The sequence below is a fragment of the Symphalangus syndactylus genome, chromosome 1, assembly GCF_028878055.3.
Source record: "Symphalangus syndactylus isolate Jambi chromosome 1, NHGRI_mSymSyn1-v2.1_pri, whole genome shotgun sequence".
Classification (NCBI taxonomy): Eukaryota; Metazoa; Chordata; class Mammalia; order Primates; family Hylobatidae; genus Symphalangus; species Symphalangus syndactylus.
The window spans coordinates 85,074,218-85,091,146 of NC_072423.2; the positions used below are offsets into that span (position 1 = coordinate 85,074,218).

At 35.1% G+C, this 16,929-nt stretch overlaps 1 protein-coding gene across 1 annotated transcript; it reads right to left on the reverse strand.

The window, feature by feature from the left end:
* Positions 1-8,996: 8,996 nt before the first annotated feature.
* Positions 8,997-9,929, reverse strand: LOC129490067 (olfactory receptor 4C16). Its single transcript, XM_055293500.2, has one exon. The coding sequence runs from the start codon at positions 9,927-9,929 to the stop codon at positions 8,997-8,999; it is 933 nt and encodes a 310-aa protein (XP_055149475.2).
* Positions 9,930-16,929: the final 7,000 nt, after the last annotated feature.

The window sequence follows — 16,929 nt, forward strand, 5'->3', positions numbered from 1 at the left end:
GAAACGGGTGGACCAAACTAGTTCAGGGGTAATGGTCCTGAAAAACTAGGTCTGCAAGCAGCACATTTTGGGTCTGACACATGTCTAAACTTGGTCAAATCCGAGGGGGACCTGTAAAATTATGGGGAACAAGACCTTTGAAGCAGGAGGAAAACAACCACCAAAAGAGGTAAAAAAAAGAGAATTTTTTTTTATTTTAACTACTAAAGGGACTTTATTTACATAACAAAGTCACCTTTTTGCCAGCCAGAACAAACTGAAAAAGCAATGGCTGTACTTCTGAAATAGGAGCATTTTGTCCTAGTTGAAATATAGTAATGAAATTTTAAAAGATTTTTAAGGAGCTCAATGGTTAAAATTCAGCTTAATTAAAAGGCTAACATTTAAGATGTGTGTGTGCATGTGTGCAAATTTGTATTTAAAAGGCCTCCATATTTATGTTTTTGTTTGTTTTTCTCTCCTAAGACCTTGTCATTTTTTTTTCTTTTTTTTGGAGCAAAAGTATTTTTTTTAGTTCAGACTGAATTCTGTACTTACCTGACTTTTTGGCAAAAATAGTTATGGCCACAAAGGCTACTCTTGGGTTTTCAAGGAAGATTTTAGTTTAGACACTCAAAAATGTCTAAATGTCTTTGTTAAAAAAATTGTTTAAGTGCACTGTAAAAGCATCATGTGCTCTAACCTCAAAATAATTCTCCCTATTTTTGGAGACCCAGAATTCAATATGGGTTCTGCCCAGAGCCCAGAGATCCATTTAAATATAAGTAGTCCCTATCTAAATAAAATTGGACTCCTCATAACATCCTATAACAGATTTCTATAATTTTATATTTGATTTGGCTCAAAGAAAAATAAAAGCATCTCCCTCTAGCACCACCCGATATTTTATGTCTATATCTGATGATGTAAATTTTGCCATTTAATTTTCACCTGAATTGTTCAGCTAACACTTGCCTAGGGTAGTAAAAGAGGTTATCAAGAATCTAAAAGTCTAAGATAGAAAAAAGGTCTTTATGAATCTATAAAATGTATTTCTATCAGGATGCCTAATACATCTATGTATTTATGTACTGTGTATGGAATGTTTCACTACCAAAAATACATACAAAGGTTCTAATTAATTGGCTTAAAGAAAATAAAAGTGTCTAAATCAAATTCTTTATCAGGAAAATAGAAAACACTAGTCAAATGCTTTTTCAAGTTTATGTAACTTAAGTAAAATCTTTAGTAAATAAGCTACTTTTAAAATTATTAGTAAAGTAATGTTAGAAAATGTCTTAAGAATTGCCAGCATACAGTTTTTGTTTGCATTTACTAATCAAGCAATTTCATACTTATCCCTGCAAAATACTATAAGGTGTCAAAATTTGGCACAGCGATAATGAAACTATATAAATCCAGCCCAAGAGAGAATGATTTTTGCTTATGTAATATTTAATAAATAAGACACTGCTATTAGTTTAATGAAAATAGCTATATCTTGAATTATTCTGTAAAATTATTATAACTTCTAATCTTGTGGCTTTAGGCAGTCTAGTACACAGACAGTAAGGAGATTTGTTTTGGGAAAGGACTGTTACCATTTTTGTTTCAAAACTAAACTACAAACTAATTTCTGCTCAAAGTCCAGGAATAAACAAGGGCAGCTTGGATGTTAGACACAAGATAGAGTCAATTAGGTAATATTTTTTCACTGTCTCAGTTATGATTTCGCAATGGTGATTTTATAACTTTAAATCATGACTATGACAGTTTTCATAAATAATCTAGGTAAACAATTAAAATAAAATAATTATGTGAATGTAGTGGGATAAATACTTGTAGAGAAACTTGTCATAATTTAGAGTCTAAAGTTCTATTGAATTAAATAATAGATATTTTATTATTTGGGTATTTTCCAATAAATATATATTGTAGGAAAACATTCTTGCTTAAAAAATAAAGTGTGTCCTTTTAAAAAATAAGGTGAACAAGTTTTGTCTAATTCAAAGCTTGTTTAAAGGTTATGTATAAAACAAGTAAAGGAACCAGGATATAAGAAAGATGTAAAGAAAGTTATAAAAATTAAGAGGTATTTTGCGATTGTGTGTGTGTGTGATTCTTAAGAAAACTTAAAGGGAAATAATTTTATATGAGAAACAATCTTACATGGTAAATTTAGTCCTACAATAAAATGACTGGTTGCTCAAGAAGGAGGGATTTTCAGGACAAACCAGAAATTCCAAGCATGTCATGAACAGTCAGTGTAAATCACAATAAGAGGATTTAATCTGGAATCTTTTTTAATTGATGTTATTACATCCATGTATCTTCCTGTATAAACTTCTAAAGTCCTTCTTATATTGAGTTACAGGGCTTTGACTCCTGAATCTAAAAAGCCTCATCTTCAGGCCTTATAGAAGGTGCCAATCAAAATAAAGTGCATTCCTAAGACACAGGGCCCCAAATTAAAGCTATTCAATTTATCAAGGCCCAGGGACTTTCATGGAAGAGGTGAGCATGTGAGAGTTTAAGGGCTAATTTTCAGCCGCCAAATAGGTTCAGGTTCTCTATAAATCAATCATTAATTTCAAAGGCACACTCATGAAAGAACAGCATATGGATTCCTGTGTCAGATTAACAAGATTTTTTTGAAGCTTTAGCCAACTTTTTAATAAAGGTAATAAAGTTTATAAAAAAACTTATGGGAGTTATTTTTTATAATCAAGATTAAATGTTATAGATTGTTTACAAAATTTTGAAAAACAAATTTAATTGGCTTCATGTTGTTTTCATTAGGGTTTCTTGCTAGGAAAATTAAGTATCCTCTCTCATAGAATGAAGGTTTTTGCTTTTTATTTGTAATTATTGAGTTATCACTTTGGTTACATGAGTGACTTCACAATGACCTGTAATCCTGTTTTGTGATATCAAGTCGTTTAAACTTTTATATTTGATGAAATTATCAAAATCAAAATATAAATTATATTGTTTTTTGGACCTAACTATTTTTTTAAGATATTAGTTTCCCTAAATTCCAAAAATGACATATTTGGCTTATTTGATATAAAAATTATACAGGAAGCATTGTCAAATATGAAATGGTGTTTGGTTTTCTTTGGGCTGTATTTGTATAAATATGTTATTGGTATGTGTTCCAAAATCATGGAAAAGTCCTATAATTCTGATATGACTTAATGTATATTATCTGTAATAATCATAATTATTATGCTAAAATTACCATATGCTACAGAGGTAACAAATTTTCTTGTCAATTATGTGTTTGACTAATGGCTGCCTTAAAACTTTTTTTCATCCCTGGACACTTGGTGTCTTGTTTTGGTCCTCTTTAAAAGGTGGTTTTATAATCAACTATAAAACTCTAACAAGTGCTAGTGAATGCAGTTTTCTGATAACTTTGGAAATTGTGACATCAGAATAGAGGAAAGACTTTCAGGGCTCATGGAAAGCTAAAATGTTCATGAGTGTCAAGCAGAACAGGAATTAACTACATGGACTGAACTATTAGAATTTTTGCTTAAAATGTATGGTAATCCTTTATTTTGTTTTTTAGAGTCTTAAAATTTTTCTTTTGGGCTATTAACAGCTTTTAACAATTTAGTATACTAAATTGAACAAATTTGGAGCATATTTGTTTCTCTCTACCTAATTTCTCCAGAATTTGGAAACTATTTGTGAGTAGTCTTAACTTATGGCAGTACAGTTATTTGCATAAGTGCAATAAGAATCTGTTTTCATTTATAACAGGACAGGATTGGAGAAACTGATTATTTTATCAAGGCTTTAACTGGAATGGTGTGTGTTTCTTTAAGGAATCAAACTTGACTTATGGAGCCAATGAAGCCCATTGGGAAACTGGCTTCATACCTCCTTTGTGCACACAGCCCCTGTACAGGGTTCTTAACCTGTGGTAAGCAAAGAATGCAACCTTCTGATTGGTCTACAAGCCCCAAATTTATCTTGCAACCTCAAGAGGAGAGGATCACCCAATTCATAGATATTTGATGTCACAAATCCTTGGCTGGCCTAAGCTTTTAAAAAGTCTTATCTGAGATTTCTTCTATGGAACAAAGTTCCATGAAAGCCAATTTAAAAGCCTATTTAAAAAAATTATTCTTGCTGCACTATATACATATAATCAGGCCACATATAATAAAGCAAACCAGTCCTACCGTGATTTGTCTTTAACAAAAATGGGGCACAGGAGAGAGAAAAATTATGTTTCAAAAACTATAGTACATCTGTTGCTAGAGTCCTGTCTGGCCTAATGTTTTTCAATTTTTAATATTTTCGACCATTTGGGCTGAATTCTATTTTTTCTTGGCTATAAGTCTTCAAAATAATGTTTTCCATTTTTTTCTTATTTTCCTTCTTTTTTTCATTTTTCCTAATTGGAATCACTGAAAATTAAGCTGTGCTTTCTTAAAGCCCTGTGAACTAAAACTAGACAACTTAAACTTCAGAGAAAAAATAACAGCAATCTATTTACACACATAAGCCACTTTCATACCTTCCTACTGACATACAGACTTCAGAGTAATGTGGCCTATATTGATTTTCCAAGATTGTTCTTTCATTTGTTGTTTTTCTCCCTTCCTCCCCCTATTTTCCCTTCATAGTACATGAGACTTCACAATCTGCTGAAAGTGAGCTTTCAGGACCTCCTTCCCTAGGAATAAACCATCCTAGCCATGAGAGATCAGATGAGGCCTGAGAACAGAGACTCATTTTCTTCTAAAATGCTTTCTCCAAAATATTTTTTTTTTTTGAAACAGAGTCTCACTCTGTTGCCTAGGCTGGAGTGCAGTGGTGGGATCTCAGCTCACTGCAACCTCTGCCCTCCAGGCCCAAGTGATTCTCCTGCTTCAGCCTCCTGAGAAACTGGGATTACAGGCACATGCCAAAATGCCCAGCTGATTTTTTGTAGTTCTAGTAGAGATGAGGTTTCACCATATTGGCCAGGCTGGTCTCAAACTCCTGACCTGAGCTGATCCACCCAACTCAGCCTCCCAAAGTGCTGGGATTACAGGCGTGAGCCACCGTGCCTGGCCTACGAAAGATTTAAAAAAAGAAAAGAGAATAATTGTGAAAGGAAAATATCTTGGGCCCTTTCATGCTGTAAACTGCTTAGGGCAAACCTGCCTCCCATTCTATTCAAAGTCATCCCTCTGCTCACTGAGATAGATGCATATCTGATTTCCTCTTTTGGAAAGGCTAATCAGAAACTCAAAAGAATGCAACTGTTTATCTCTCACCTTTCTGTGACCTGGAAACCCCCTCCCTGCTTCCAGTCTTCCTGCCTTTGCTTCAAGTCATCTGCCCTTCCATACAAAACCAATGTACTTCTTACATATATTGATTGATGTATCATGTCTCTCTAAAATGTATAAAATTAAGCTGTGCCCCAACCACCCTGGGCACATGTCATCAGGACTTTCTGAGGCTGTGTCACGGGTGCACGTCCTCAACCTTAGCAAAATAAAGTTTCTAAATTAACTGAGACCTATCTCAAATTTTTGGTGTTCACACACCGATGCACATTTTATCACTGTCCTCCATGTTAATGCCAGAAATTCTTTCACTCAGTTTGTCAAAAGGATACATTTCCAATATATAGCAGGGTAGTATAGAGGAGACATCACCTAGCTTGGTGGAAAAGAGTCTGCGGAAATAAAATAATGGTGATGTAATTCAATGTATGTTTAACCCTCACATTCCATAGAACCTGATGCTTCAAGCCTTCAGCATCTCAGGAGGTTTTTGTTTGTCTGCTTTTGTTTTTGTTTTTTGAGATAGAGTCTAACTCTGTTACACATGCTGGAGTGCAGTGGTGCGATGTCAGCTCACTGCAACCTACACCTCCCAGGTTCAAGTGATTCTCATGTCTCAGCCTCCCAAGTAGCTGAGACTATAGGCACAAGCCACCATGCCTGGTTAGTTGTTTTGTATTTTTAGTAGGGATGGGTTTTTGCCATGTGGACCAGTCTGGTCTCGAATTCCTGGCCTCAGGTGATCTGCCTGCCTCGGCCTCCCAAAGTGCTGGGATTATAGGCGTGAGCCATGATGCCCTGCCCATCTCGGGAATACTGCAGGTGAACTAGCTTGCTAGTTTTCTCTGTCTACTCAGATGACTATAACTTCCCCAACCCTGCTGAGTCAGTTATCTAATAACACCCTTCTCCATGTTTCAAAATATGTGTAAAAATCTTTCACCAACTGGTATTTTCTGTCTGGTTCTTTGTCATTTTGTATGAACCCATAGTTTTTTAATTTTACTATTATGTTAGTGACCATCGGATGGCAGAGGAAATACATTTTTATGGATAACTTTTAACAGAAATCCCAATTTTGAAAGTATACTTTTAAATACAATGACATGAAAAGAAGAAAACTAAAAGGTACATAATATAACCATCTGGATGACCTGTCTGCACGAAAATATAAAGGAGCACATGCGTAAGTTTTGATAATTCAAACATTTCAATAATGCAAAAACTGAAAAACAATCTGATCACCTCTTTCCAATCCTCTCTTAAAAAGATATTCATTAACAGTTTTTTTATAATTCATTCTACTGAAAAAATCTTACACCTATATCTACATATATTTTCTAATTAATGCTGTATTTATATTCACAGAAATAAAGAATATAAACATTATCACATAACTTTCTCCTTTATGAAAATAATGTACCCTGACTATCTTTCCATAGCAGCACTTGCAAATGAAACCCCAGGGTCTAGTCGGATTGGACATAAGTGTGCTCACCACAGCAGACATACTGGAGACCATATCAGAAAACAGTCCTCTCCACAGGAACACCAAAGCAGCAGCTGGCAGTGTGAGAGGATGAGATGAGCATGGCAGCAGCCAGTGTTCTCAACTGAGCATGTGGCCAGAGTCTGGGAGGTGGTAACTGAAAATGCCCTTAAGATTGTGACCAGTCATGTTTTGTAAACTAGACCTGAAGAAGGACATAGACCTGAGATATATTCCTTATTTCTCCAGCAATTCCCAGAACAATAGCTGATATAAAACCTCCCTCTTTTCCACCACTCATTCTATATTTCTCTCACCCTTAGCCATCACTTCAGTTAATTTGTCTTGTTCGTGTTGTGGGGTGATTGAAAACTTTGTCTGCAAGAATCTGCTCCCTAGTTGCCTGGTTATTGTGGGGCTATAATTGCAGCAATTGTCCAGTTACAGTTATCCTTGGGTGTGCAAGTGCTAAGAGAGATTCCACTACATTCTCTGTGTTCTGGATACAGTCATCTCTGTCCTAATCTGTACTAACAGCTCTAGCTACTCCCAACAAAGACAACAGTGTTCCCAGCCAGAACAGTAACTCTTTTTTACCTGCTAATTTACTTGCATAAGGAGCTCTATTTTGTGCTTCTTACTGGTTTTCTACTGCTTTCCTGGCAAATGTGTTTTCCTTCCCAGAAACCAGGACATGTATCCTGGTGAAATTAAGAATCTAAAAGTGAGTTCCTAGGAATGCTGACAATGGTAAACACTTCACTTTCACCCCTTGGGTCTAAGAATAATGTATGTTAGGCAAATGGGGACTGCACACCATATATCAGGCATCAGTTTGGTGTTCAACTGTTCAACCCATATACTGAATCCCAAGTACAACATCCCAACTCCTCACAGAGATGACTGTGAATACCAAAAGTTTTTTTGGTATTCTTGGTCAGTCACTCAGTATGTTTTGTACTTGTTATGTAAAAGTGAGTTTATTTTATTTTCTCTAAATGAAGAGAGAGAACTAGGCATTTACCTAGTGCCAAAATTTATATAATCAAATTAAATGTAAAGTTCTCAGGAAAAGGAGCTGTGATTGAGACAGCATAATTTTCCATCATATCACATTTGCTTTTAGCACAGAACACACAAGTTAAATAAAAGAGACAAAAGGTGATAGAGATTTCAACTGCAGAAATATGCTTCTTATTGAAACATTTCCACCTTCTCGGTGCAAGCTCCTCTCTTCACCATTGTATTGAAATCTCATTACAATAATTTATATATTTGATGTGACTATGTTTCAAATTCTAAAAGTATGCCTTTAGGTTATCAGATACCTTGTGGAATATGTTGATATTTTCAAATTTCCTACAATCAACTGGTTGAACTCTTTATTTCTAGCCTACATAGTATCTCTGCCTTAATTTGAGCTATCTTACAGTCATAATATCCCTCTAATATAAACAAATTACCATAATTATATGGTTCAAGAGAAACATTAATAGTAGCCCAAATTAGAAGGGATCAAATTAGGACCAAAAAGTCATTTTACAAAAAGAATTATTATATGACTACAACACCAACTGTGAGAGTCTTCTTAAGATCAAGAACTCTCAGAAGCGTAAATTTTCTTTCTGTGTTCTGTCATGGTTCTAGAAGTACCTAGGCAAATTTATGGAAAGATTTCAGCATACAGCTCAAAGACTTGAAAGGGAGATTACCTAGGTCATACAGACTGCTTCTTACAACATGAAGCTTCTACACTTATTGAAATATGGAACTTCCTGTTGAGTCAGGAAGAACAACTAAGTTGATCATGACATATGAAGAATCCAACTTGTCTAATAAAGAAAACCATTAAGAAGAGGGAAAACCTATTGGACTGTTGGTATGTAGATGGGTAACTATTAGCAAGGAATTCCAGAAGTCAACACACAGAGGAACAGGCAAACTTCAGACCTAAACTATGAGTGAAGCTAAGCAGGCAGCAGCACCAGAGACAGTAGTGAACAGCAGTGAAGGCAATCAGCTTTACATATCTGTTTGTACCACAAGCTGTATTTTCTGCCACATAAAAATCACTCAACATTAACCAGTGTTATTTGTCCACACTGTCTCTTTTCCCAAAGGAGCTAACCCTCATGCACCAAGACAGCATTACATTAAATCAACAAGAAAAAGATAATATTCTCTATTGATTTCTTCTAGGGCACTCCAAACTAAGAAGAAGGATTTGAAACCTTCGTTTATCTTTTGCCATCTGCAAACAATTTCTTTCTCCACAGCTTCTTCATGGCAGTTCTCACTTCTGTATTCCTCAGTGTATAAATCAGAGGGTTAAGCAAAGGTGTTCCAACTGTATAAAATACAGCTGTCATTTTATCCATTGGGAACGTGGTTGCAGGGCGTGTGTATATAAATATGCAAGGTCCAAAGAACAGGATGACCACAATGATGTGGGACACACAGGTGGAAAGGGCTTTCTTTCTCCCTTCAGCACTGTGGTTTCTCAGAGAATGCAAGATGATGACATAGGAGAACATCAGTATGACAAAACCCACTGTACAAATGGCCCCACTGTTGGAAACCAGGAGTAGGTTAACCACATAGGTGTCTGAACAGGCTAGTTTCAACAAGGGCTGCAAGTCACAGAAATAGTGATCGATCACATTGGGGCCACAGAAAGGCAAACTCAGGGCAAGAAAAATCTGAGCTAAAGAATGCACACAGGATCCCACCCAGGCCACAGCCATCAACACACCACATACCTGGTGGCTCATAATGGTCATGTAGTGCAGGGGCTTACAGATGGCCACATAGCGATCAATAGCCATGAGGATAAGGATGAAGATCTCCAGGCAGCCAAAGAAATGGGCTGAAAAGACTTGGATCATGCACTCGCTGAAGGAGATAGTTGTCTTCTTCAAATGGGCATCCACTATTATTCTAGGGGCTATGGAAGTAGAGAGGCAAGTATCAGATAAGGATAAGTAGAAGAGGAAGAAATACATTGGGTTCTTAAGTGCCTGGCTGGTCTTGACAGTAATAATAATTAGCAAGTTACCCAACAATGTTCCCAAGTAGAGAAGCAAAAAAATAACAAACACTATTTTCTTCCAAAAAGGATCCTGTGTCAATCCAAGCAGAATGAACTCAGTCACATTATTATTCAGTTGCATGGTTTTCGTGAGTGAGGTGAAGGGGCAAGTGTGAAATGGTTTATCTGTAAAAAATACAGGAATTAATTTACAGTGTGCTATGTGATGTTATGGAATATTTATGCAAAATTACCTATTTATTACCAGATACATTCTGTTGATGGTTTCTTAATAGGTCACTTCAACACATTGTTTCCTAATTTTAATGACCACAGGGTTATTATGATTCTCAGATATGCTTATGAACATGATACCTTGCTATAGCATTCTTCAAGTACAAGCCTTGGTTAGCTTTGGCATCATTCTGATTAATTTTTTCAATTAAATGAAGGTAAATGTAAGAGATATGGATCTATTTTAATATTAACTTATTTTTTTCATTTTCAATAAATATACAGGCCCATTTTTTGCATTGTGTATCACTCAACATTTAAGATATATTTGACTGCTCTTGGAGTTTTATGATATGAAATCCTACACCACCACCACCACACTGTAGATAACATATTATTAATACATGGTTTATACATTATATATTCATTATATATATTTATATAGCTATATGTTATTTATGAATACTTAGTATACTCCACTTCTCTGTAAAATTTCTCCCAGATATTCCAGATTATAAAAAGTAAAAGAAAACACTTACGGCCTCTAAATAATCTGTTGCTACCTTGATGTGTCCTTGTAATATTTAGTACTGACATATACTAATAAACAGAAAATAATGTTCTTTGAAAATTGGCTATCTCTTTAATATCCCCCTTTCTATTTTTCTTCCTCTAGTTTATTGAAAGCACCCCCTAGAACACTCAGAATCCCTGAGGTTGCATTTCAATAAAATGAGCGTGGTGTACTGTATTACTACTCAATTGTTTGTTTTGATGATTCAAGCTAAAAACTTGAATAGTGAAAACAAAAAAGCACTTTGTAACTCGGGTGGTTTGAAGGGTTATCATTGAACCAGATCATGTTTATAATCCCCAGTAGAGTTTTCATTATCCAGATATTCAAAAACCATAAATTCCTGGACTAGAGCATAGATTTGGAAGAAAGAGGGTGATGTGGTTTTAGAGAAGAGAGAGTAGATACTAACTGCCTTCTTCATTCAATTTATTTTCTGTCCTGGAAAAGTCAATGCTTCTTCAACTTTGCAATGTCACTTTTCCCCATGAAGATTTGTTTTTTTTTAAAATATGGAAACAAATATTATCACAAGGCTTCTCATTCAAGAACAAAGTTTCTCTAGATTTTTATTGTCAAGATGACACTAGACAGTACATATATGCAAATAGAAATATAAACCAAAGTGTAATTTATTTAAATATAGTCTGGAAATCCATTGTATTTCTACAAAATTCAATCAATACCTTCAAAACATTGATGAAAGTTAAAAGTTGGCCAAAACAGAATACAATAGACAAAACAGACACAAAATTCCCTTTGTATATACTTCTTCTCTCTCTAGATTCCTCTCATTCTTTTCCTCACCAGATTTGAAATATCCCTTATCTTCCTCCAAATAAAAAAAAATACTCCCAAGAAAGGGTCAGATGAAGTTATTCACTTTGGTATGCTAAGAATAAAAAAGTATAGATACAGATATAGATATATATCTTTGGACTCTTTGGACTCTGTAATATATATTTTTTATATATACATATGTTTGGACTCTGTAATCTTTGAAAAGTATCTGAAACTATGAGGAAACTGAGTTGGTATTTTAATTATTACAATAAACTCATTTTTTCCTTTATTCATTTAAAAGGGTGATCCATCATAAAATATTTGTACTTGAAAATGTGGTAGGCTTTGGAGGCCTGATAATGCAGAAGTTTTCACCTCTAATACTTTATGACTTTGAGCACTCATTTAAGGGTGTAATCTTTGGTCTGTATATCAGCAATCCCTGTAGACTATCCATTTTCTAGATAGTCTATATTATTTATATTACATATTTGGACATAAAGTTTTTTAGATAAATTAAGGATTACAAATATGTAATGTAATTAACTTGGTAATAATTATAGGTCCTCATCAAATATTTAGTCAACAGTTTAGTCAATAATCGGTATCTGTCTTCTTCCATGGAATTCCTTTCCATTTCTAGCTACTTCAACTATTGCAAAATTTCAAAACACAACTGTGAAGAAACTTCATTTAAGCAGCCTTCATCAATTGCCTTGTGATAAAGGAAATTCTCTCTGCTGCTTTTTAATTATTCCCTTATTCTTTTCTTATGCTATTACATTTAATTGCTTAAACTCTATTGTGTGTGCTTAGCTTCCACCCTAGAATAAGAATACTGGAAAACTATGTGTTCTCTGGATATTATTCTCCACTGTAGCAAACCCAATGTCTAGTGTAATGTAGGTGCTTAGTGCTTTGTTTTGTTTTGCTTTCTGTACTGTTGTTTTGCTATTGCTAATAGTACTTAGTGTTTTGTAATTGAACATTCTCTCTTCCACTAAAAATGTAATATTAACATCTAATTATTTCAGTACTATTCTGATGGCAAAAAACATCCATATATTACTTACTGGAGAGTTCTATGTATTATGAATAGTAGACTGACAATTATGTTCCTCAATTAAAAAGCAAAAAAAAAAAAAAGGCTGAGATCAATTTCAGATAACTCCATGAATTAGCTCCATGACCTGGAGTAGAAGATGTACTCTGCATGGCACCACATGAGCGAGAAAGACTATGGGACTCTGACTCCCATGAAAATGATCATCTCAAGAATTTGTTGGTTTTTTTTCTTCATATGAATCCTTGGCTCTTAAGAGATACAAGGAGAGCCTTGATGTTTTTCATAGCCTTCTGATACTGATGCACACTTTGTACATGTCTATGTGTATGACTCTACATTCATTTTCTTTGCAGAGGTGTGCTAAGACCTTTCAACAAATTCTCAAAGGAATCAGACACAAAAAGGGGTTACAACGGTCTGGAGACAAAGCATGACCAGTAATACAGCACATGATCTAATAACTACCGCACTCTCTACAACTCTTCAAACAAGATTAGCCAACTTTAGAATGGCTAGATACACTGGTTAAAACAATGGTAAACAGACAATGTGTTGATGTTGGAGGTAACAGAGAAGATTTAAAAGAAAAGCAACCAGGAAACGGTGGACAGATGGGAGTGGAATCCAAGGTTGGGAGGCTCCTCCTATGCTTCTATGTGGTATTGCAGAGGCCATGGTGAGAAGCATTGTTCTCCTTAAGGAATCTCTTAAACCACTAAACCCTCCCTAAATTAGTTATACTAGACTTCTATATTTGAGAGAATCCTTATCCTCACTTATTTCTCTGCACAATTTACCATTCTTATGGTAAATAAAACAGATTTTCCCAAGCTGCTGTATCCGTTAAATTCTTAAATTCAAGTGTGATATAATCTACTCTCCTTGAGTTTCTTCCTATAAATAACTGAGTCTCATGATTTCTGCTATCCAGTCAAGGAATGCCCTTCAAAAAAAATGGCCAGAGAATCAAAAGTCATCATCAAATTTAATATCCATTATTTATGTTTCCTGTATCTGGTTGCCCCAAATGATATGAAATTACCATCTAAATATCCCTCTTTCCAAATCATCCTCGACAGAGAGCAGGAGCATTCTGGTGGGGCATGGATAGATAAGATGACAGTGGGGCATGGATAAGCATTCTGGTGGGGCATGGATAGATAAGAAAGAGGTTGGGCAGGGGCAATATTGAGCAAAGGAGGGAAGATTTTCTTACCCAAAATATTTTGAGCAATGTCCCTACCACATATATAGCACATTATCTTTCACCTTCACTGTATAACATTTAGCCTCCACATTTTCATGTTTACTCTGAATATTTCCTGAGGATTATTTAACTTTTAATACTAAATCTCAGATGCGTGCCAATTTCAAATTGTATTCTTATGATATCACTTTCAAAACAAGCAAGTAGTAACAATTCTATGCTGTGATAAACAATATTTTCTTCAAATGTGTCATTTGGATATGAAAAATCTGGCATTCTTGGAAAATTTTGTCAAGGTCACTTTCTCTATTAAACTTTTCTCTAATTCTTTATCAAACATAATTTCTTCTAAGCTTCTAGTACCTGTCAGCTCTTAGTGAAGACTTACCTTTCCCCAATGGCTTGCCTTAAAAAAAAATAGTGAGCTTTTATTTACTCTGCCATTTCAAGAAACTGTAATAAAACTCAAGACATGAAATGCCTTCTTCTCTCCCCACACAATGATGGCTTTTCACATGCCTGGTGCTCATAAAATATTTGTTGAGTTCAAAAGATCATTTTGTTCCAGAGATAATATTTCATCTATTTATTTCCTATATTAACAGTAAATTTTAAAAATTTAGGTTATTAATTTTTCCCTCTTCCATTTTCAGAGGATGTGGGAACTATATAGTTATGAGAAATATAAAAATGTATTTTTAAATTATTTTGAATTAATTTGTAGTGATAACTCTCTGAGCTCTCAAAGATGAAAATAATCTTACCTGTTAGAAGACTGTCTTAGTGTTGTCTGTCTATTCCTTTTGGAAAGTAGCCTTCCTATAAAATTTATTTTAAATGTTCCTTTCTGCAACCTTAAGGGAATAGTTTAATGCATAATGACATAAGAGATTAGCATCCTAGAGAAAATTATTCCCTAAAGTTTCTCTTCTTTTGATAATCATGTCTAACTTTTGTTTTGTCTATTTAGCCTATAATAACAAGTTAACCCTCCTCATATCCTTATGAACAAGGGTATGGAGGTGTTAGGTACCTCAGGCACACCAAAAGTACTGGTGAAAAAGAGAAGAAATAAACTGGGTGATGGAGAGCGTAAAAGAAAACAACAAAAATCACAAACAATGTCACTGGTTAAAAAAAGGGTGTATCAGCAATACATTAACTCTGCTCTAATCCAGTGCCGTAAGCCACCATTCCCTGCATTAGGAAACAGACTTTTCTCTCTCCTGTAAAACACCTGTAACTTACATTTGCAAGTACAGTCCAGAGAAAGCAGAGTGCAGCTGTAAAAGTAGAGATTCTCTTCCGTGGTCTATAGACAACCCCCACATATTTATAGCAAGTGGTCTTATGTGTGATGAGCATGAAATCTCGTATTTTTTTCAAATTTATTTCCATTTGATTTACTAATTCATGTTAGTAAAAGACATTCATTAAGAAATACATTTTATTGAAATAATATTACTTCACCAAATATTTATTGAATACATTTTATATACTAGGCTCTGTGCTTGTCATTTTACCTGTTATATCTTTAAATTCACATAGTTATTCCATGAGATAGGTGTTAACAATGATATTTCATGTGAGAGAAAACCAAAACTCACAGAAACTAAGCAGCTTGCCCTGGTTACGTATTCAGTAAGTTCAATATTAATATTTGTATGAATGACTGTTCTAATCTGTGATTATTTTTTCCACTTGCCACACATTTTCCTTACAGTAGCCTAAACTGCAGACCAGAGAGTACTAGAAAGTGATAATGGTAAAAGACGTTTCTCACGGCTAAGCTAGAGTATCTCAGATTGAGGATCTTAGAATTAAAGCAAAAAGGACAGGTTGAAATTCAGGTAGCCAAGGGATTGACAAGTGAAAATGTTCAGTAGACAGTTGGTTTTTTAAGTATGAATTCCAAATCAGTACTGCAGAACTGGATTTGGAAATTATTATTTGTAAATGACAGCTTAAATTATATGTTTGTTTGCAGTTACCCAAAGAAAACATCTGGAGAGATTACAGAATGGAGCCAACAACAAGATGTAGGGTTACACAAACACATGAAAGAATCTCTGAAGGATCTCAAGATGCATGTTCGAAGAATCATGATAAACTCATGAAAGAGTAGCCATATGGAATCCAAAAGAGTAGACTTTCAGAAAGAAGTTCATGAGCTTTTGCTTTAGACCACAGGAGCACTAGAACCATGAACTCACACACATACAAGTCCTGACCCAAGTGATTAATGACTAAAGAACTTTAAAATAGAAAAAGTTTACATAAGGCCAAAACTTCAATATAGAAAAAGTTTGCATAAGGCTAGAAACCAGGAAAGAATCCTTATTTATTCCTCAAACTCTTAGCATGTTCTATAAATTATAAGCACTTACTGAAGGTAGGGATCATGACTATCTTGTTCTCTACCATAGCTACCACAGTAAGCATTTATAAACCACAATTTCTAGTATACAATTAATAATCAAGAGTTTAGTAAGTGAATGAATAAATAAAGCAAAGCAAACCAAATCGACAAAGAATTTGAGTTACAAAGTATAATTATCTTTTCTTAAAAACTACCTCTATAGTGTTCAATAAAATAAACTCTTCTGTTTCTTTTGGAACTACACTGAGGTCACTAATGTAGAGGGGCATCATTTATTTCTGTTTGCTAATAGAAATGAAGTTTGATTGTGGGACACCACAAATACTCCTCGAGGAATCCCTTTCATAGATTGTTACTAGTTAGCCAAGTAGAAAGGGGTCCCTGAAGAACCTCCTACCAGCCTGCACACTGACAGGAATGCGCACTGGGGTAGAGCCTTAGGAAGCTCACCCCTTTGCAGGGAAGAGGAGCGGCTTGGCTCCTCCTCTTCCTGGGTGGTACCTGGGATTCAATCTGTGAGGCGGGAAGCCTTTACTAGCAGGACTCTCGCTCTAACAGTCCCTGTTTCCCTTTTTGCCCAACAAATTCCATTTTTCTAACCCTTCAAAGTGTCTGTGAGCCTAATCTCTCCTGGCTGCAGGGCAAGGACCCTGTATTTTGCTGAACTAAGGAGAAAGTCCTACAACACTAGCACTATCTACAGCACTGGGAGATATCATGGGACATAAAAAATGTTAGGTTGTCCCCCATAATAGAAATGTGGTAATTTTCCTGATGTAGTGTGGAATGTAGTATTAATAAGGAGGATGTATTCAACCCTTTGCAGGACATTTGCTGCTTTGCTGCACAATATCTAAATAGTTTTGCAGATACACCTGCCCTGTCTCATAATGATGGC

What these genes read in the sequence shown, in the direction of transcription:
- LOC129490067 (XM_055293500.2), bottom strand. Translation starts at nt 9,929, where the DNA reads ATGCAACTGAATAATAATGTGACTGAGTTCATTCTGCTTGGATTGACA.